General features: G+C 41.7%; 1 protein-coding gene across 5 annotated transcripts in view; it reads left to right on the top strand.

Moving 5' to 3' along the window:
• Nucleotides 1-22947, top strand: part of LOC117266123 (sialate:O-sulfotransferase 1) — a 211467-nt gene that overhangs the window by 80640 nt on the left and 107880 nt on the right. For all 5 annotated transcript variants that reach the window (XR_004502472.2, XR_004502475.2, XM_033641081.2 and 2 more), the window contains exons 3-8: nucleotides 821-935; nucleotides 1941-2125; nucleotides 17288-17409; nucleotides 18475-18664; nucleotides 19074-19238; nucleotides 19345-19545. Coding sequence is in view for 3 of the 5 variants with exons in the window: in XM_033641081.2 (XP_033496972.1) it covers nucleotides 821-935; nucleotides 1941-2125; nucleotides 17288-17409; nucleotides 18475-18664; nucleotides 19074-19238; nucleotides 19345-19545 (978 nt within the window). In the remaining 2 variants the exon portion in view is untranslated. The remainder of the gene's footprint in view (nucleotides 1-820; nucleotides 936-1940; nucleotides 2126-17287; nucleotides 17410-18474; nucleotides 18665-19073; nucleotides 19239-19344; nucleotides 19546-22947) is intronic.

The following is a 22947-nucleotide window of genomic DNA, read 5'->3' as shown; positions in this document are numbered from 1 at the left end:
CACTAAAGCCATGAACTTTTTTTTATTATTATTTTGACAGTTTAGAAGGTGTGGTTCTCATTTCATTCCTTGTGACCCTGTCCTTTAGGGGGACCCTAGGAAATGCAGTGTCAAATATGGTATGATTTAGATACACAACATGTTTGATATTAATAAACTTTGAACAAACAAGCAAACAGTGCCCTGTGGCTCTGTGCAGTGGAATGCCAACACCACAGGATGTCTCTGATGATGACAACATCAAAAACTGACGTCAAGAACTGACATCATCAGTTCAAACAGGCATACTTTGAACAGGCACTGTACTACTCCTATAAAACTAAGGATAAGGAGCAGCACCTCACATCTGAGAAGCCAGAAATGATCCTTTTTTTGACACATGATTTAAATGATGTAACTGATGACCAAATCGCAGTCAACTAATCTTTTTGATAGATAGATAGATAGATAGATAGATTGATTGATAGATTGATACTTTATTGTCTGAACCAAATGGTACCAGAAATTCCTCTTTGACAGGGCTCAACATAACATTTACACGTGCAAGACATTACAGACATTATAAAAAGACCTACGAATCTAAAAAATACACAGGATGGAAAAAAAACACACATTGATACATAAAGAAAAGAATCAGCAGCAATATCAAACCAATTTTGTCATTTTGTTGACTGACTAATCAATTGACTGTTTATTTCAGCACAGAATGTCTTTGTAACACAAACACGCTTTACAAATGTACACTTTTCTATTGTGAGGGAACTTGCTGAGTGGCTTTACAAGGAATCTTTCAGTCTTAATGGTTTTCTCTCACATTCAGGAACCTACATGGGTTGCTTTCTGCACAATGCCAGTGATCGAGCCCTCGGAGGAACCATGCTTTATGACCTGCGCAAAATGACCAGTTCTCTGTGTCAAGACACCTGCTCAGAAAGGTAATGCATTTGTGGGGGGCTCTTGTGAAGGGACCACAGAAGGCCTGCTGTTTGAGAAAATGCTTTGGATCTCAGTCTCCATGAATGCCTCCTGTGTTTGGAGCCAATGGAGAGCCAGGTGGCTGGATGACAGTAAAAGATGAGGGGGGTTAGAGAGGGGAGAGTGAACACCAGGCCAGGACAGAAGGCTTGATCTATTGCAGAAGAAGGCAGGAGGGAGGTGTGTATGTGTTAGAAAGCTGAATGAGGTTAGTGCAATCAGTGAATAAATCAGAGGTTAGAGAGTGCTTTCCTGTGGCTGACATTTCTCTGGGTCAGTGTGAGCTTAACTTGTGGTGGTTTATGACCATCCAAAACTTCAAGGAAATATGGGGTGGCAAGTGGATTTTTCCAAGCAAACTTAAGGAATGACCCGCTTAAATTATTCCTCTTAATATCTTAGCAGCGAGGAAGCAGTGTAGCTGCAATTTAACAAAACAACAGAGGACAGATAGATACAGTCAGATGGAGTTGGTGCTTATACCTGAAGCCCACTAAGCTCCCCTCCCCAATCCCCGAACCACACAGAAAGCAGTCATGCTTGTTACCTGAGTGAGCCAATTACCATGATGAGTAAAAGTAAAAAGTCAAGGCAATTTATGAAGAAGCTTCAAAGTACATATATGAAAAGGTCAATTTTGATGAAGTGTCTGGCTTTCCCAAGGAGTGAGGATGAAGAGAGAAGATGAGTCATAACAGGCTTGATATGTACAATACAGATCACAGGTGGCTGCAATTAAGCTAGAAGAAGGCATTAAAAGTCAGATGAGTACAGAGGAAAACGCACAGGGGATGGACCACACTGTAGATTTAATGCTGGGAAGTTTGAGTTAAATGATACGTTTACAATGTTAACTAATGTCCTGTGGAATGGCAAAAGTTTGACGTTATGCATAGCCTTTTGCTAAGGCATTAACTGTGTTTCTCTCTGTGTCTGTGTGCGTGCGTGCATGCGTGTGGTGCTAGTGGGTACCAGTATGCAGGTCTGGAGTATGGAGCTGAATGCCACTGCGGGAACCGGATCAGTAGCCCACGGGCTCAAGAGGAGGATTGTAGTCTGATGTGTCGGGGTGAGAGGGGGTCTCCCTGTGGAGGTGTGGGTCGAGTCTCCATTTACAAGGTGGAGGAGCAGCTGCCAGGTCACAGAAAATGTGAGTCAGCTTCCCTCAGGGAAGACACAGGACTATTTACTATTTATTTTCTGCACAAACTGTTCTTTGGGTGCTGCAGGAAAGTGAGGTATTAACTGAATTTTTTAAACTTCAATTCTGAAATATCAAATCAGCTGACAGAACGCAGTGTTAGTAAACATGGTACTCTCCTTACATCTATATGTATAACCATGTTAAAGGATAAGTCTTTCGCCAAAATCTATTGCCTGTATAATCAAAACCTTATATATATTATTCCTTTGAACTCCAATATTGTCTAAAATGTATTAATAAACACATCAGTGATTCAAACATACACCATTCTGCTGCAAGAAATACTTACTATAGCGGGGGTTACCAAAATTTTTAAACTACAGCATCACTTTATAGTGATTGGTTTTATTGTATTTATCCTTGTTTTATTCTAAATGTTGCACTTGATGTTTGGTTATGATTTAGTTTTTCTTTATGTATGGCAACCCCAATAGAAAAGAACATTTAGAAATACATAAGCCCTGTCTCCACCAAACTTTTGGTATGGTACTTGGAATGAAACATAACCCTTCAGACATGTTACCTAGATCCTAGGTCTGTTTAGCGTTTCCACTGCAAACAGTACTCTTAAATGTTGGTGGGATTGTTGCCACTCATTGCTCCGTCCAGCACTTCTTGTATTTCCACATAGAGGGAAGTCTGCACCTCATTTATTGTCCACAGAACATGATTGCATGCTGACATTTTCAGAACAAAATTGAACAGGTTGCAGTGAGAGTCTCTCTCCATAGGATATTTAAAAACAGTGGGTTTGTGCATTTAGTTCTTCTTTGGCGAGCTCAGGGGTTTAGTGTTGCTGGAGCCCACAGGAACGATGCTCCGCTATGCTTTTTTTTTCTCCAAATGAGGATTAGAATATATGCAACTCACATAATCTGGTCAAAATTCATATGTATTTCTAAATCCTTGAAGATTTACTCATTACTAAACGTGTCTGTCATCCAAGAGAGACAATAAAAACTAATGGAATGGTCAAACTTGTCATAATTAAATAGTGTGCTGATAGATTCACATCATCAACTCATACATTGAGTAACTTTACAAGGTAACATTTCACCTTAAAAGTCTGCCCAGTGAATTAAGTTGTTTTTTCTCAGTCTACAGCTGCTGCTAGAGGCAGCAAAACATCAATTCATTTTATAGTTTATTAATATATGTACAACTTGTACACCACAGTATGAACAGTGGTTACATAAGCTTCAAAACCAGCCACAGCTCAGCCTTGAGCAAGAGTGACTGTCCTATACTGACAAATACATGGACTGCAGTGTTTTTAGCTTCACTCTTTAGTCCCAGATCTGTGTGCTAGGCACTCCAACAGAAAGGTGACCAAAAAAAGGGACAATAATTAATGATTCCATTAGTACTGTTAGAGCCATTTTCAAAGAACTCAATCCTGCAGCAAAGTCATATGAGCCCTGGACACAAAGTGCAACGGCACAAAGCAATGTTTCAATACCTCATAAGGACATGAACGTACAGTGGAGGAAAACGGAGACGTATGGAACCACACAATATGGACACACACAAAATGAAACACTTCATGTGCCAACCAAAAATGAGCAGCATGCACCAGTTGAGCAACCACACGTACATTCTGTCCAAATGCAAGGAGATCTGTGCACCATAATGCATCGACAGAATGAAATAACAGCAGCTCTTGTTCAACAACAGTGCTTATTATCATTACCATCTCAAGACATTACAGTATTTAATGGTGATCCTCTCTTGTACAGAAACTTAATCAGAGCTTTTGAGCATGGAGTGGAATCAAAAGCTAACAAAGCTGACTGTCTTTATTTTCTGGAACAGTTTACGAAGGGTCAACCCAGAGAGTTGGTGAGGAGCTGCCAGCACATGGTTCCTGACAGAGGTTATCAACTGGCTAAAGAACTTCTGCATGAACATTTTGGTAATGAATACAGGATTGCTGCAGCTTATATTGAGAAGGCCCTGGCTTAGCCTACAGTGAAGTCAGAGGATGTGAAATCACTACAGGCCTTTTCTCTGTTTTTGCGTGGTTGTTGCAATGTGATGGAGGAGCTTCACTATATGCAAGAGCTAGATATGCCAACCAACATGCGAGCAATAATGACAAAGTTGGCATTTAAATTCAGAGGAAAAATGGAGGACAACAGCACATGAAGTTTTGCAGAGGTATAACCGCAGAGCTTGCTTTAAAGATTTGGTGTCATTCATTGAACGGCAAGTTAAGATTGTTGGGATTCACAGGACCACAGATTATTTTTCATTTGGTAGAATCATAACTGGAGATTTAAAAGCTTTTTCCTCTGCATGCTCTTTGTTCACCAAACAAAGACAGCTCTGTGACACCCATCTCCACAGAAGATTTCACCTCACACCTCAGTGAGACTCAAGTCCCAAAACTTGATTGGACAAGACCTTTTACAGTGACATCAATCAATCAATCAATTTTATTTATAAAGCCCAATATCACAAATCACAATTTGCCTCACAGAGCTTTACAGCATACAACATCCCTCTGTCCTTTGGACCCTCACAGTGGATAAGGAAAAACTCCCAAAAAAAAACCCTTTAACGGGGGAAAAAAAACGGTAGAAACCTCAGGAAGAGCAACTGAGGAGGGATCCCTCTTCCAGGACGGACAGACGTGCAATAGATGTTGTACAGAGCAGATCAGCATAATAAATTAACAGTAATCCGTATGACACAATGAGACAGAAAGAGAGACAGAGACAGAGAGAGAGAGAGAGAGAGAGAGAGAGATGCAGGACAGATGGTAATGACAGTAGCTTACAGCAACATTAATGAAAGTAATAATATTATAGTTATAATTCTGGCTACTGTGGTACAATATGTTGAAAGTATATATTAATATCTGGCAGTATACATGTGTGACAGTAATCATATGTGTATAATAACAGTAGAAGTATGACTAATGACTAATGATGGCAGCAGCAGCAGGAGGCATCTGGCAGGACCATGGCAGCAGCACAACTACACACGTCACGCTATCCAGGCACCGCTGCAATACGAGTTAATCTGAGAGACAGTGGAGCACAAACGCTCTGGAGAAGAAGCTGAGTTAGTGACATCCAGAATGGCCGAGTTAGCAAGATGCAGTAATGGGATACGAGAGAGAGAGAGAGAGAGAGAGAGAGAGAGAGAGAGAGAGAGAAGGAGAGAAGGTGCCCGGTGTATTATAGGGGGTCCAGCAGACTAGGCCTAAGTCAGCCTAACTAGGGGCTGGTACAGGGCAAGCCTGAGCCAGCCCTAACTATAAGCTTTATCAAAGAGGAAAGTCTTAAGTCTAGTCTTAAATGTGGAGACGGTGTCTGCCTCCCGGACCGCAGCAGGAAGATGATTCCACAGGAGAGGAGCCTGATAGCTGAAGGCTCTGGCTCCTGATCTAATTTTGGAGACTTTAGGGACCACGAGTAACCCTGCGTTCTCAGAGCGCAGTGTTCTGGTGGGATAATAAGGCACTATGAGCTCTCTAAGATATGATGGAGCTTGACCATTTAGAGCTTTATAAGTTAACAGTAGGATTTTAAATTCAGTTCTGGATTTTACAGGGAGCCAGTGCAGAGAAGCTAAAACAGGAGAAATATGATCTTGTTTCTTAGTTCCTGTTAGTACACGTGCTGCTGCATTCTGAATTAGCTGGAGAGTTTTTAAGGACTTACTAGAGCTACTGGGTCAGGATAGGCCTAATTTTCGCAATATTACACAGATGAAAAAATGCAGTCTGTGAGGTTTGTTTTAAATGAGAATTAAAAGACAAATCTTGATCAAATGTTACTCCGAGGTTTCTTACGGTAGTGCTAGAGGCCAGAGCAATGCCATCTAGAGAAACTGTGTCATCAGATAAAGAGTCTCTGAGTTGTTTGGGGCCAAGAACAACAACTTCAGTTTTGTCTGAATTTAACATCAGGAAATTGGTGCTCATCCAGGTTTTTATGTCTTTAAGGCAGTTATGGAGTTTAGTTAATTGATTACTTTCTTCTGACTTCATCGATAAGTACAACTGTGTATTATCCGCGTAACAATGGAAATTTATAGAGTGATTTCTAATGATGTTGCCTAAAGGAAGCATATATAGAATAAATAGGATTGGTCCGAGCGCAGAACCTTGCGGAACTCCAAAACAAACTTTAGTACGTAAGGATGATTCATTATGAACATTAACAAACTGAAAACGATCAGATAAATAAGATTTAAACCAGCTTAGTGCAGAACCTTTTAGGCCAATTAAATGTTCCAGTCTCTGTAGCAGAATTTGATGGTCAATAGTGTCAAACGCCGCACTGAGATCTAATAAAACAAGTACAGAGACGAGTCCTTTGTCTGAAGCAATCAGAAGGTCATTTGTAATTTTAACTAGTGCTGTCTCAGTGCTATGATGCACTCTAAATCCTGACTGAAATTCCTCAAATAAATTATTATCATGGAGAAAATCACACAGCTGGACTGCGACTACTTTCTCAAGGATCTTTGACAGAAAAGGAAGATTAGATATTGGTCTATAGTTGGCTAACACCTCTGGATCCAGGGTGGGCTTTTTTAGTAGAGGTTTAATTACAGCTACCTTAAAAGACTGTGGTACATAGCCTGTTAATAAGGATATATTGATCATATCTAATATATGAGTGTTAACTAAAGGTAAGACCTCCTTAAGTAGCCTGTGACATGTGACTCTGTGATGTCACAGGCATCTGTACAAGATCTGCTCCCTTCCACAGAACTTCCTCTTCTTGCTCCAGCTGTTGAACAGCTAACACCTCTCCCCGGCTGGGCTTGGAACAGCCCATAGGCCCAGACCACTAAAGGGAGGGCAATTGATCACAGACTCTCTGACCTGAAACAGAAAGGTAGAGTTGCAAACACAAGGTTTGCAACTGGCTTTCCAGCAACAAGGAACTAAGTGAGTTAGCACCCAGCGTCTAACTCTGCAAGGACCCCGAGCGACCAGCCTCCTCAGATCAGAACCTTCGGAACAAAGGATATAACAAAGACAGCAGCTGAAACCACACCTTCCCAGCCTTCTTCTGCCGGCTAACAAAAGCAGCACACCACCAAGTGACTCTTCCTCCCATCCATTCAAGGATTGGTAATGTAACAACTGGGCATAGCTTATCACAGCTTTACAGGCTAAGCAAGACTGTTTAACTTGTTGTATGTGATATGATGCTGTTCATTGAGTTATTGTTGTGATTGGTGGCAGTTAGGTCATTGATTAGTTGGCTTCGTCAAAGCTAAGTGTTTAGTTTGCTAATACTGTTCACAAACAGATTCTTGCACACAACTAAACAATCTCTGCACTAATCCAGACCGTTTGCAACACACGTCACATTAACATAGACTCATTAACAAACAGGCTTTCAACAGAGCTACACCCAAACAGGCATTTCACAGCTCCCGCTTCTTTTCTTTTGTCTTTGTCCTGACCACACGGTCAGACAAACACTTCCCCCGAAAACTGAAGCAGCCTTAATTCGGCCATTTTGGTAGCTTTCTGTTGTCAGCCATTTTGTTTTGTAGGCGAAACGGCTCCTTGATCACCACACCCGCCTTTGTCTTTCTCTTCTTTCCCTCTCTCTCTCTCACACACACGCACACACACACATATACACACCAAGCTTGTATATAGATAGTTAGAATTTGTGTGTTTTGGTTTGCTTTGCTAATTTGTGAATAAATATAATTCTTTGGAATCATGCCTGCTGTCTGTTTAATGTTGCACAAGAGTGAATGAATAGTCAACCTCTGCTGCGTCAAGAACTCCGAAATCCTTCAGGCGTTACCGTTAATTTTGGTTGCTGTCATTAATTATTAATCAAAACTCCAAATTAATAGTTTAGCCTATTTTATGAGACTGATATCTTTAACTGGCTATCATTTTTCCCTTTACGGGAATGGTGCCCCACGAGGTGATTTAATGTTAATTAAGTCACATTATTTAACATAATTATTAATTATTAATAATAATTATTAATTATTTCCGATAGCCAATTAAATCCCAACATATTTGGTGCCTCCGTGTGAAGCCTAGTGTGTTGATCCCAACATTTATGGTGCCACCGAGTGAGGTAAATATATGTTGACCCCAACAAGATCATTTCGGATCCACTCTTTGGGGACATCCAGAACGCGCCAAGTGGTTCACCTGTGTTAAAACCTGTAAACAAGTTCGAGAATCAATCCACGTTTACAAGAGTCAGAGGTAACAGCTTTGCCACTACAGTTACTACTGTTGACACAACCAATGGTTCATGCTCAATCCCACAGAGGCAGGACTCAATGGAAAAGTCTAAAAATGCATGCGTGTGTTGCTCCCAGTCTCACAGATTGGATGAGTGTCGTAAAATCATTTTTCTAAAGGAAAAAAGGATGTGTTTTGGCTGCCTGTGTAGTGGACACATGAGCAAGTATTGTGACAGGCGCCTAACTTGTAAAGAGTGTGGTCAGAATCATCCTACCGTGCTTCATATTTCTGAAAGGTCAACAACCGACACAGAAAGTGAAGACTCTAAATCCCCTCAATCCGCATTTTGTCCATCCTACCAATCCAAGTGAAATCCGTCAGGGGGAGACAAAGTAATACAAACCTATGCATTTTTGGATCCTGGCAGCACGGCAACTTTCTGTTCAGAGCATCTCATGCGAAAGTTGAACGTCACTGGTAGAAGAACCAGTTTCCATTTACGCACCATGGGGCAAGAAAAGGTTGTTTCCACGTACACTTTGGATGGTTTGGAGGTGGCTGGTGTTGAAAGTAAACATTTCTACAATCTACCAGAAGTACTCACACAAGGTAAAATGCCTGTGACCCCGAACAACATTGTCACACAGGAAGAGCTGTCAAAATGGCCTTACCTCTCTGATGTCCGTATCCCCTGCATAAATGCCAACGTTGACATGTTGATTGGTACCAGCGTCCCCAAGGTATTGGAACCTTGGGAAGTTGTCAACAGCAAAGGGAATGGCCCTTATGCAGTCAGAACTGTACTTGGTTGGGTGGTTAATGGTCCCCTTCGAGACAGAGAGAATAACAAAACTACAGGATTCTCAGTGGCGTCTGTCAATAGGATTTCTGTGTGTAAGCTGGAGGAGATATTGAACAACCAGTACAGTCATGACTTCAATGAACGATGCACAGAGAACAAAGGAATGTCAAGAGAAGACATCAGGTTCTTAAAGATTATGGATGAGTCAGCACAGCTTCAGGATGGCCACTACAGTATGAAAATGCCCTTCAGGAAAGAACAGCACACTCTTCCAAATAATCTCTCCATGGTCAAGCAAAGGCTGCTGGGATTGAAGAGGAAGTTCAAAAAGGATGAAGTCTTTCACCAGGAATACACCAGCTTCTTCACTGATGTTATAAGGAAAGGCTATGCAGAGAAAGTGCCTCAACATCAACTGGATGGAGAAAATGGAAATGTGTGGTATATTCCACACCATGGTGTGCGTCATCCCAAAAAAGGTACTTTGCACGTGGTGTTTGACTGTTAAGCTGAGTTTAAGGGAGTCTCTCTCAACAGCCAGCTTCTTTAGGCCCAAACCTGACCAGTTCACTTCTTGGTGTCCTTGTCAGATTCAGACAGGAGCCAGTGGCATTCATGGGAGACATTCAGTCTATGTTCTACCAGGTTAAAGTGGCTGAAGAGGACAAAGACTTCCTTCACTTCCTGTGGTGGACTGATGGTAAAGTGAGTCAGGAGATTGTGGAGTACAGGATGACAGTTCATTTGTTTGGTGCCATCTCGTCTCCAAGTTGCACCAGTTATGCACTCAGGAAGACAACGGAGGATAATGACGCTCACTTTTCATCAGAAGTGGTGAACACAGTCAAGCAAATTTTTTATGTTGATGACTGTTTGAAGAGCGTGCCCTCAGAAGAGGAGGCAGTTATAATGGTCAAAGCTCTCAGCAACCTCTGCCTAAAGGGAGGCTTTACTTCGACAAAGTGGATCAGTAACAGCCGGACAGTGCTGCAAACCACTGAAGAGGAGCACAGAGCTAAGGACTGGAAAGAACTGGATCTGGATAGGGATGAGCTTCCAGTTGAGAGAGCCCTTGGGCTACAGTGGTGTGTGGAGTCGGACACATTCAAATTCAAAACTATGGTGAAAGAACAACCGCAAAGCTGGCGAGGATTGTTGTCCATAATCTACTCCATTTATGATCCCTTTGGTATTCCTTGCACCAGTGACACTGTCAGCCAAAGTTTTATTGCAAGAGCAGTGTCAGAGACGTTGTGGATGGGACGACAACATACCTGCAGACATTAGTAATCAGTGGACAGGATGGCTGGAGCATCTGAAAGGGTTGGCTTCATTCAAAGTTGACAGATGCATCAAGCCTAAGCACTTTGGACAGCCCCTTACAGCGCAGCTGCATAACTTCTCTGATGCCTGTGAAAATGGATTTGGCACAGTCACCTACCTCAGAATTGAGAACTGCAACAACCAGGTTCATGTCTCCTTCCTTCTAGGAAAAGTGAGAGTTACGCCCCTGAAACATAACCATACCTCATCTAGAGCTTACAGCTGCTGTCCTTGCCGTTCGTGTGGATCAGATGTTGAGAGCAGAATTGGAGCTGCCACCGGAACAGTCAACTTTCTGGACGGACAGTACTTCAGTCCTTAAGTACATAATAAAATGAGGACAGGCATTTCCACACATTTGTGGCGAATCGGGTGTCAACCATCAGGGATGCAACTCACGTCTCTCAGTGGAGGTATATCAATACCAAGGGCAACCCTGCTGATTACGCCTCTATGAAGGTTGGAGACCTGCTGAATGGCGGTAGCTGGATTGAGGGCCCAAAGTTTCTCTTTGACCCAGAGAAGGATTGGCCTTTAGACATCACAGAAGCCACAATTGAAGCTGATGATGTAGAGGTAAAAAAGGATGTCACAGTAAATGCAATCGTGACTCTCCTAATCCTACAGACCAGCTCCTGGCGTACTTTTCCGATTGGAGAAAACTAAAGGTGGCAGTTGCATGGTATCTCAAATGGAAGAGGATTCTTCTGCAGTTGAAACAAAAGAGAAAGGAACTGGATAATCTTGAATTCAACAGAAAGGATGCAGATGAGTCACGTGTGTCACTGGAGATGGAGAAGGTCAAAAAGGCAACAAGTCAAACCTTGTCCACATAGAATCTCTTGGATGCTGAGGTTGCCATCATTTGCTACAGTCAGCAGAGAAGATTCAAAGAAGAGATTGCCGCCTTATCAGCTGGAAAAGCTGTGCCAAAACACAGTTCCATTTACAAACTGGTCCCATATCTGGATGATGGACTTATGAGAGTTGGAGGTCGATTGAGTAAGGCAGCTTTGCCAGAGGAGACAAAGCATCCACTCATCTTGTCAAAAGATCAACACATCTCCACACTCATACTGAGACATATCCACCAACAAATTGGCCACAGTGGTAGAAATCACATCGCAATGCTGCTTCTGCAGACGATATGAAGGGAGGTTGGGTGAGCAGAAGATGGCTGACCTACCAAAGGAAAGGCTCCTTCCTGATCTCCCTCCCTTCACAAATGTGGGAATGGATTATTTTGGGCCTTTTGAGGTAAAGAGAGGTCGAAGTCTTTGCAAACGTTATGGTGTTATCTTTACCTGTTTTGCAAGCAGAGCTATACATTTGGAAGTGGCTCCATCCCTGGACACTGACGCATGTATTAATGTGTTGAGAAGGTTCATCAGCCCCAGAGGACAGGTGTCATCTATACGTTCAGACAATGGTACCAACTTTGTGGGGGCTGAGAAAGAGCTGAGAGAAGCACTTGCAGCAGTAAATCACAACCGGATAGAGAGAGTTTTACTGCAAAATGGCATCCAGTGGAACTTTAACCCACCTTCAGCATCACATCATGGTGGTGTCTGGGAACGCATCATTCGTATGGTTCGGAAAGTTCTCACCTCTGTGTTACATCTGCAAACTCTGGATGATGATGGACTCCACATGGTTTTGTGTGAGGTTGAGGCAAAAGTAAATGGTCGCCCCCTCACTAAGCTCTCAGACGATCCCACTGATCTTGAACCGCTTACTCCTAACCACATTCTCCTGCTGAAAGGAAAACCAATCTTATCACCTGGACTGTTTAACAAAGATGATGCATATGTGAAGAGAAGATGGCGACAAGTTCAATACATCGCACACATGTTCTGGAAAAGATGGGTACAGGAATACCTCCCTTTGCTCCAAGAACGTCAAAAGTGGAATCAACAAAGGAGAAATTTTGTTCTTGGAGACATTGTTGTGGATCACCACAACAATGTCTCCAAGAACAACACGTGGATCTTGGCTTCTTGGCAGAGTTTTGGAGACCTTCCCCATCAAGAAAGGCCTGGTACGGTCTGTGCGTCTTCAGACGAAGACAAGCATCTTAGAAAGACCTGTCACTAAGCTATGCCTATTACAAGAGGCTGCAGGTGGCTAGTGCTGAGATTCATAGTGATTTCTTGGTGAAACCAGGTTATGCATACAAAATACTGGATATTGTTTGATCCAATTTCGGTCTCTATTACAAGTATTATGGCTCTGTCATTTAATTTGGAGGTAATTGTAATGTCAGCTGCCATTCACAATTAGGGGCCGGTGTGTTAGAGCCATTTTCATTTGTGTGCATTTATGTTCATTTGATGTACTTACCTGTGGCCACCGTTAGTGGTGCTCTGGTGTCATTCCGTACTGTGGGGTGTGAGAAAGTATAAGTAGAAGAAGAGGTGATTACATAGGTGTATTGTTGCTAACCGGTAGAAGCCAACAGTTTTTGACCGTCATATCTGTCATTGTATTGGTGTGTAATGCGTGATTTGTTTGATATGCACACAAGTTATTGGTACGTACGTAAGTGTGTGCAGAGTTCGGCGTGGGCCACATGTAATTTAAATGGAAGATAAGGAATAAATCTTTTGATAATTGCATGGACGTTCCTCAGTCTCATTCATTAGATACGTCACGGAAGACAGACGCGTCAACTCAGAAGTGCCACTATAGCAGCCCCTTATAGTGGCTTATAGGATTCGTTTTGTTGTTTTGTTTTGCTAAACCAAGTCACTATGTACAAGTACCATCCACAACCTTTCACAATGGAAAAGGAAGAAAACGTGTACTGAACTGAACTGAACTATACGGGACTGCTTGGTGGGAACAGGACTCTAGACACTAATCACACACACACACACACACACATTTTCAGCTTGATGTAGAATATGCGATACATTGCATATGAACTGATATTAGAAGTGACTGAAATAATAGAAGTCTGTTTTCAAATCTCTGAAAAAGTCAGCAGTTTTAGGCTCTGTTACTGGGCAGATTTGCAAAAAAACAGCTAACTTCCTCTCTCCAAAAGAAGCTATAAGCTATGTGGTTTTCACAATTTAGTCTTATTTGACTTCTTTTGGTTTAGGCTAAGTTTCCATCCCTGCTCTGATAGTCATTCTATGGGCCATAGTTTCGCAGACCGGGTGAGGTGGGGGCGCAGTGCACCTGTGCTTCGCCAACTGGGTGTGGCCAGGCGGATTTTGCAAGTTTGGCACACTGTGCATGCTGGCGCAGCTACTCCTCTTTCCCACCTCCGTCCCTCCTACCTGCGCAAGTCGGAAAGAGGGAGGAGAGAAGGCGTGGAGTGGGTTTTACACACATCACACCAATCAAATGAGCCCCTCTCCTCACCCTTAAATGCGCCGCGCGAAGGCGTAATAAGAGTTTACTCAATTCGCCATGGCAGAAGAGAGCAGCAGCGTCAGATGGCCAAACTTCTCCCAGGAGGAAACTGACGTTTTGGTCCGGGAGGTCCAAGCTTGCAGTGTCCGAATATACGGAACTGTATATTATATCGCAGTCTCACTCTATCTGATGTTGTGGCTGTTTGTGGTTGGCTGAGAGGGATGTGAACTCATTAGTTTGCAGCTGTGTTAATCAAATCAGGTTGTTTTTCCATTATGTGTGCCAAACGTGCCAAACGGTGCCAATCCCCTTTGATCTGACATCAGATGTGACGAGACAGTCGATATAGAGATACATTTATGTGCTGATTGCAGATAGTTGCATTGAATAGTGTTTTTTGGGGTATTTATTGCATTATTAATGTGCCTGATATTCTGGAAACCTGCCTGTGAGGTTTTGGTGACGTGTGCTCACTGTCCGCCGGTCAGCCAAACTTTCACTTACACCGGCTGCGCTCCGCCTGCACTGACAGTAGACCTGGTTTCAGCTGGCGAGCTTTTAGCGCACCTTCGGCGAAGCCTTTTAGCACGAAACTGTCACTGCGCCAAGCTGGATCTGTCGACACCTCCCCCTGCTGCGCCGCCACACCCATCTCAGCACACCTCAGTCTGCCAAACTACCAAACTTAGCGCGCCTCAGGTTGCGCTGCTCGAAACTAGCTCTGCATGGGGTTCGCCACCCTGCACCGCCCTGCGCTGCGCCGGGAAACTAGAGCCCTTTGTGTTTATATGCATCTGGAGAAGTCATGTCCTGGAGAGCATGTTGCATCACCACAACAACTAGCACCTGTGAACTGTCATCACCATTTCCATCTCTTTGCTGTACATTGCAATACCCTTACTCTGTCCTCAAGACACCTGAGGGTGCTACAGCACCCTCTGAACTGGAGCACTAAATGTCTAAAAATAGTGCATGAGGAATGGACTATCTGTTGACCGTTAGAAGAAAAAGAACCTCTGCAGCAGCGAAACTGATGTACTGTAAAATAAACTTCAACAAAGAAAATATGCATGTTTTTTCAGAGTGCAGTACTGCCACAAACATTTGTGGTGCTGTAAATGTGGTGTTAGCAGCAGTGGTGGAGAGAGTATTCAGATCCTTTACTTAAAGGGCCAGTGTATAATATTTGGCATGGTTTATTGTCAAATCTGAATCTGAATCTGAATATTCTACCCATTAATACGTTTGTATAAGTGTATAATCGCTATAAAATAAAATTTGTTTGGTTTTCGTAGCCTTATAATTATATAAGCCTTTTATATATATATATAGCAAGGGCCTTGGCCATCTTGCGCCGCCATGTATGTAAGGCAGCCCGAGCGGACAATCCAGCCAGCCAGAGAACGCGTTTCGTGTGTATAAATAAACCAACAAAGACAGCGGAAGGAAGGAAGGAGGAGGAGGAAACAGCAGGGAGTGTTAGTAGTTCGTCGATGGATAGTAGTTTTTTTAGTTATAAAGTTTGCGAATGGACCACACTTACCACGCAACAGGAGAGAATGAACTAGAACCGTCATCTGCGAGGAAAAGAAGATGCAACTTCACTCCTTGTGATGCACTCTCTGTGGCGTCCTCCTGATGATGTATCCCCCCAACGATGGTAGCACCGAATCCCATTCTGTGCAGCAAAATGGGAGCGGAGGATTCAGCCTCTTGTCTCGCCCGCTCAGCATCCAAGTTCCTCATCTGTATGCTCCGGCTCAAATAGGTATGGCTCTGGGTCTGTGCCCGCTACAAGAAACTCTTCAAAATCGCGTTCAAAGTCGTCCATTGCAGCTACTGTAGTCCGGAGATGTTGCTAGGCTAAATAAACAGCTGAGCACTGTTTACAGGCTACGCTGTCAGTCAGTGTGCGGGCTGGAGATTGGTGGAGCAGAGAGGGGAAGGGGTACCCGCTTGGTATTGTAAATGAGAATGTGTGTATGGAGTGTGTGTGTTACGCTAGAAGAGTCAGACAGGGACGGAGTCTATTACCCCCTGGAGTGTTACCGGAGTTTTTGGAGTGCTCAAATAAACGGGCCTTTTTCCCGAACGCTACTCTGGTCTCCTGCTCATGAGGGATTCATTACAATATCGTAACATGGCTTAGATTTCTAAATAAACGTTCACCTCGTCGCTAGATAGACCTACTCCGGAAAAACTCGTGTCTGCACAAGGCTTTTTGTCCCTACGAGGCCACCGTCATTTACCCGACGGGAGGGGTGAGCGAGTAAGCCCTGCAATCTAGAATTTGACCACTGATGTCACTGTTTTCAACGGTTTTCAACCCGTTTTACACAGTGGCCTTTTAAGTACAAATAAAACAAAACAAAACAAAAAAAATCTATCTATCTATCTATCTATCTATCTACTAAAAAAAGTCATGCATTTTTTATTTAAGTACATTGTAAAACTATGTAGAAAGTGGCACGTGTTTAAAAATACTAATGTAATTTAGGTAATGTAAATGTACTTCAAATTTGTACTTAAGTATAGTACTTAAGTAAATTTACTTTGATTACATGCCACTGCTGGTCAGCAGACGGACGCTTAGTAACTGAAATGAAAAAAAAACTGGTCTGACATGAAACAGCTTAGCGTCCATCCATCCATCCGTCCATCCGTCACATCAAACACATCTGTGTGCTTTCTCAAAATGTGTTCTGTGTGTGAGACCACAGCATCTCAGAGCAGTATGGAAGCCATTCAGAAGCTGAACATCATGTAGGAGTTTTTGTAGTCATAATTGGATTCTTTAGCCCACAAATTTGATAGTCCAATCATTCTAATTACTCTTAGACATAAAGAGTAATAATCTAAATTTAATTATATGATATACATACTTTTTTTAATGTTCCTGAAATTTAAAACTTGAGTTTCCTTGCATTGAACAAACAATGTATGGACTGTGAAAAATGAACAAAATAGGAGAAAATTAATTTATATATCACTTCCTACATGATGTTCAGTATCTACTTGTCTACCCCCTTTTGCACGGAGCATGTCACAGATTGCCTCAAATGCATCATGATATAAAGTAATATGAATTTCATGTAAGAGAACAGGAGCATGTCAGTATACCTCCTGTGATGATAACAGGCCAGTATACACAATCATGTTACTTAAAGACAACCACCACATTATTGGTGTTTGCAGCCGAACTTTGAATGTATTGTACACCAAAATTCAGTTAACTATAGAAATGTAACTAGTGCAGAAATACAAGGGACGGCTTATTTCAATTCAACCCTGATGCTGAATAATTCTCTTCTTAAAAAGCAGTTTATTTCTTGGTAAACCCTTTATCTGCCTTCATCAGTGAATACATTAAAAAATACTTCCCAATCCTGGTTAGTGTGCAGCTATTTTCTCATGTCTACTTTTTCCTTTCCAGTCAGAAATGTTCACTATCGCGGTTGCTTCAAGTTGCTGAAGAACACCATCATCACCTTTCCCATCTACACCTTTCAGCTCAACCTAACCAGACAGTCCTGCATCGAGACCTGTACAGATAAGGTTTGAAGTAGTTCTCTGAATTTACATACCTTATGATCAATTTATTGCACATAGCTTTCTGAACTCTATGCACAAGCCAACATGCTTGCACAAAAATTTAATAAGTGTACTGATGATGTCAAGATAGCTTTGTTTAGGTCATATTGTACTTCATTGTATACTGCACACCTGTGGTGCAGGTACAGTGCTGCAAAAATGAAAAAAATCCAGGTGGCATATAATAATGCATTTAGGATTTTACTCAGGCATCCAAGATGGACAAGTGCAAGCCATATGTTTGTCAGCAGTGATGTGCCCACTTTTCATGCTGTTCTTAGAAAGTTTATTTACAGTTTTATGTGTCGACAAAGAATGGAGTCATTATGGCCCTAGCGGTGCCTGCACAAAGTGACACAAAATATTTGTCATACTTCTGGAAGCACTGGAATAGATGCCTGTATGTGTTTTAAACCTACTTGTTGTGTTGTTTTTATTGTATTGTCTGTGTTTTTGTATATGGACTTGAGTCTGGAATAAAGTTTATCTGTACTATACTGGTGGTTCTCCACTTCATAGACACTGCACAGCTCAGAGAGCTGTCTCCACTACTAGGAGATCACATATAAGGGCAAAGAGCTCCTTGGATTTTGCTGAATATTAAAATTTTAATGTGCCTCTAATGAGAAGCAGATAGTCTGGATCCTGCACTGAGATCTTACTGGATGCAACTATGTCTTCTCTGAAAGCAAAAATGGCTGATAGAAATATTGTAGATCATCAGAAGGTGAATGGATTGTGAATAATTATCATGCTGTGATGTGTGTGCATGTATGTATGTATATATATATGCATGCATGTGTGATTATGCATAACTTTTCTCAGATTTTTACTGCAGTTTTATGTCCTTGTGCTTTGACATTGAGCATTTTGATGTAAAAGTGGAAAAGTGGGAAAAAATAATGAATAAAACTAAAACATGGAGAGATGCTGACTGAACTGAGCTGACAATATGGATCTTCAGAGAGAAAAATAATTATGATGAGTTGTATAAATACATGGAGAACATTTGTGCTTTTTGGTTTATAGGAGCTTCCGCTGGCTGTGTTCAAGGAGCCCCACTGTTTCTGTACATGGATGTCCTCTCTTTTCGGCCTCAACCAGCAGTCTGACAACCAGCAGTGTTTGGGGAACACTGGGCTGAATCACACAAGCGACTCCACACCCACAGCATCCATTGAGCATGACCACTACCACGTGTATCACACGCCAGTGCTTGGTGAGAGACGATGTAATAATTTCCCGCTGTATCAGTCATTTTCACGGATCACACAAAGCAATTAAATATCCAGCCTCTGTTGCCTCCTCTAAAATGGTCTGTAAAAAGATCCTCAGCTAAGAGTGGTCTATTCTGTGACACTGCATGAATGTAGCGTTGTTTCTATAGTGAAACTGAGTGACGAGGAAATTGCTCTTGAAAGCAGTGTACAGATCACACCAGTAATCTCAACTGTTTCATTTTTTGCCTTCTTGCAACCATGCTGTAATCTGGGTCACATATGACTTGTTCTGTGTTGTGAAAATGAATCAGTTTTGGGCTCTCTGCATCCACACTTTCTGATGCATACTGATCTAGTCCAGCTCTGCTTTGTTTTGTAAATATACCCAACAACAAAATCTTCTTTTAGACTCCAGGTGCAAAGAGAGGATGTTTCTGCCTCAGAGATCCAGCTCCCTCGTGGCTCTTTCTAGTTTTCCTGGTGCAGGCAACACCTGGGTACGACACCTGATTGAGCTTGTGACTGGCTACTACACTGGCAGCTTCTATTTTGATGGCACACTGTACAACAAAGGTGGGGAGGGCACCTCACCACTGCTCAAATGAACGTCTAAATGAGTGCTCTGTGAAATATTGCGTCACAGCTGACCCTTATCCATTCATTTATTTACTGGTACCAGGTTTCAAAGGAGAGAAGGACTACTGGAAGAGTGGCCGCAGCATCTGCATAAAGACCCACGAGAGCGGCCAGAGGGAGATTGAAATGTTCGATTCTGCCATCCTGCTGATTCGAAACCCTTACCGCTCCCTCATGGCTGAATTCAACCGTAAGTGTGCGGGACATCTAGGACACGCTACAGATGCACAGTGGAAAAGCAAAGGTACTGTCCAGTTGTTTTTTGTCATATACAAAAAATTGCCACAGTGAAGCAGTCATTGGCAATATAACTCAAGCCATCTCCAACACTGCTCATCTGACTAAAATGGAAAGATTCTGTACTGTGTGTATGTCTGTCTGTCTGTCTGTCTGTCTGTTGATTTACTTGACAGTTGTTTATCCAGTGGACGTCAAACTCGGCAGATGTATTGTTGATGAGTAGTGTAGTGTGTAGTGTTGAGCGTGGGCTCTTGAGATCTATGGGACATATTTATTAGTAGTTGTATTATCCAGTAAACTGCTGAATAATATATATGAATATGTATTGTAGAGTATTCAATTTCAGTTTCAATTTTTTTTATAAATGACATTGTTGTCAAGCAGTCAGTGCCACACAGTATGAATTTTGCTGTGATTTCTCTGTTACCAAAACAGGGCAAAGTAATTTTTGTTTACAAAGCCTGTTAAATACCGGATTTGTAGTGTTTGCAAAGATGCCTGAGAGTGTGGCTACATGGGGCGGCAGTAGCTCAGTCCATAGGGACTTGGGTTGGGAACCGGAGGGTCGCCTGTTCAAGTCCCCATCCGGACCAAAATATGGAGCGTGGACTGGTAGCTGGAGAGGTGCCAGTTCACCTCCTGGGCACTGCCGAGGTGCCCCTGAGCAAGGTACCGAACCCCCCAACTGCTTGGAGCGCCTGTCATGGGCAGCCCACTCTGACATCTCTCCACTTAGTGCATGTATAGGTCCAGTTTGTGCGTGTGTGCTCGTGTAATTGACAACAGAGTGAAAAATTGAATTTCCCCTTGGGGATTAATAAAGTATATAAAATTAAAAATTTAATTTAATTAAATTACATCCTATAGGTGAAGTGGATTTCATTGATGGCTGCCTCACATTTAGTGACATGGAGAGACTTTTTAATAAATAGTAAAAGTCAAAAGTGGCATGACTTTAGCATCCAGTAGTGGCAATATTTCTGAAAGCATTAGACAGGATACAAAAAACATATCTATTTTATGCTTTAGAAGCTGGTACAATATACAACATGAGTAAATAAAAACATACTATTGCTGTTCAGTGTAATCATCTGTTTAAAATACCATCTGTATGTTTGAAAGAAAGCATGAGACATTTATAACCATATTTAGGCTCTTATTCTGTGTACCTGATGTTTACATATTCTTATTGTAAATGCTGATTTTGCATTCATACAGTTTTGATCGAAATCTTTATTCTTCTTATTCTTATTTAACCGTACATTTTTTAAATGACTGTAGCTTCTCATACTTTGAGCTACAGAAACCATTCAAATATCAAAATGTTCATCTGTCAACTGTCTTCAAGGACTTTCAATTTTCAATTCAATTCAATTTTATTTATAAAGCCCAATATCACAAATCACAATTTGCCTCACAGGGCAGTGGATAAGGAAAAACTCCCCCAAAAAAAACCCTCTAACGGGGAAAAAAATGGTAGAAACCTCAGGAAGAGCAACTGAAGAGGGATCCCTCTTCCAGGATGGACAGACGTGCAATAGATGTCATACAGAAGGGTCCATGTCATTGATTCGACAGCCCATTGGTTCAACATCCCATTAGTCCGACTGTCCACGGTGCTGAACGGCTCGCGGTGGGCGTATGGTACGCCATGACCGGCTTGAGGCGGAGCAGACTCACAGCTTATGAGTTTGTCACTTTCTTTTTCATTTTAACCCACACCATGATCTTTTCCTGACCCTAACCAAGTGGTTTTTGTGCCTAAACCTAACCAGACCTTAACCACAGGGCATCATGATGATTTCAGAATGGACTTCGGAACAATGAGTTTAATATGGTCGGAACAATGGGATGTCGAACCAATGGGCTGTCGAACCAATGGGCAGTTCCCGTACAGAACAGATCAACATAATAAATTAACAGTAATCCGTATGTCACAGTGAAACAGAAAGAGAGACAGAGAAAGAGACAGAGAGAGATGCAGGACAGACGATAATGTTAATAGCTTACAAAAACATTAATGAAAGTAATAATATTATAATTATAATTCTGGCTATTGTGGTACAATATGTTGAAAGTAAATATTAACATCTGATAGTATATGTATGTGACAATAATCATATGTGTATAATAACAGTAGAAGTATGACTAATGATAACATACTTCCATTATACTTTCATGTTTCTATCATTTAACCACCTAATTCCTGAGGGTGCTATTGTAGAAATTATTATGGGTGCATCTTCTAGTGAGATAGCGGAAGTAGCAGTCAGACAGGTAGTTGCATTTAGTGTCTTCGGTTAGTACCAGTGGCCAATCTTAGTGGCTAACCACCAATGTTAGTTCTTTTTGAAAGTAATTCTCCTTCAATTTAATAAATATGGCTTTGATTATAACAGATATTTAACTAATATTAGCATGTTCAAAATTGTCTTTGCGGAGCTCTGGTACCTGTTGCACTGTCGGTGTCTGTAATGTTAGTAAAAAACAGAGTGAGCTTAATTTGTGGCTTCAACAATTGTGTGTTAAACATGTACTCACAACAAAATGGGATTGTTCCTGTAACCAGTGGTATAGTTTCCATCACCTACAGAGAGATGAAAAGAGGAATGGCAGTGTGAGTATTGCAAGAGTGGGATGTCGAGGTGAGATTCAACATGGTGGCACCCTACTGCTAAGATACACACCAAAAGTAAGCCAAAGAAAAAGGAATAAAACTACATTTCTGGTCAGATCACAACTACAGCACACCTTCTACAAACAGTCCGAAGTAAAATAACCTTACAGTGGAGGATTTAATGGACCTTGAGATATTCATTGACCACTACCAGCGAAACAACAGGACAGGACCCAAACTTAGAAAAACCCCTGAAAAAAAAAAAAAAAAATCTTCAACAGACTTGAATGACCTTAAAACCACTGAAATTGAGGAGCATCACTCATAGTAGACTGACTGTAGAGCGATGGACAATTATTCTGCAACACCAGAATCATGCCATTACTCTTCTAGATGAACTGAAATTAACTAAAACATCCAAAACAATAATGTTGTTTGTCTTGATGTTCCGTGTATTCACCACTCATTTGTATGTCCAGTCACATGTCCAGTCTCTGTAGTTCATGTTATATATTATGAGTACAGACAGCTTTAATGTCAGCTCATTGACTTACAAATCCTTCTTGGTTAATGATTTGATAAATGAAAAGAATTTGCACTGAATGTTTTAGGAGAGACCTGGCTTAGCTTCACCACTGGTGTCGCAACACTGATAGAAGCTTGTCCTGCAAACTATAAATTTTATCAGGTACTCAGACAAAAGAGGAAAGGAGGGGGATTATAGCTATCTTTTCTGCATAGTTTTTGTGTAATGACATTGATCTGGGTGAATTTACATAGTTTGAATAC

The sequence above is a fragment of the Epinephelus lanceolatus genome, chromosome 11 (genome assembly GCF_041903045.1).
Source record: "Epinephelus lanceolatus isolate andai-2023 chromosome 11, ASM4190304v1, whole genome shotgun sequence".
NCBI classification, from domain to species: Eukaryota; Metazoa; Chordata; class Actinopteri; order Perciformes; family Serranidae; genus Epinephelus; species Epinephelus lanceolatus.
Note: the sequence above shows the minus strand (reverse complement) of the source record. Positions and strands in the feature narration are given on the sequence as shown.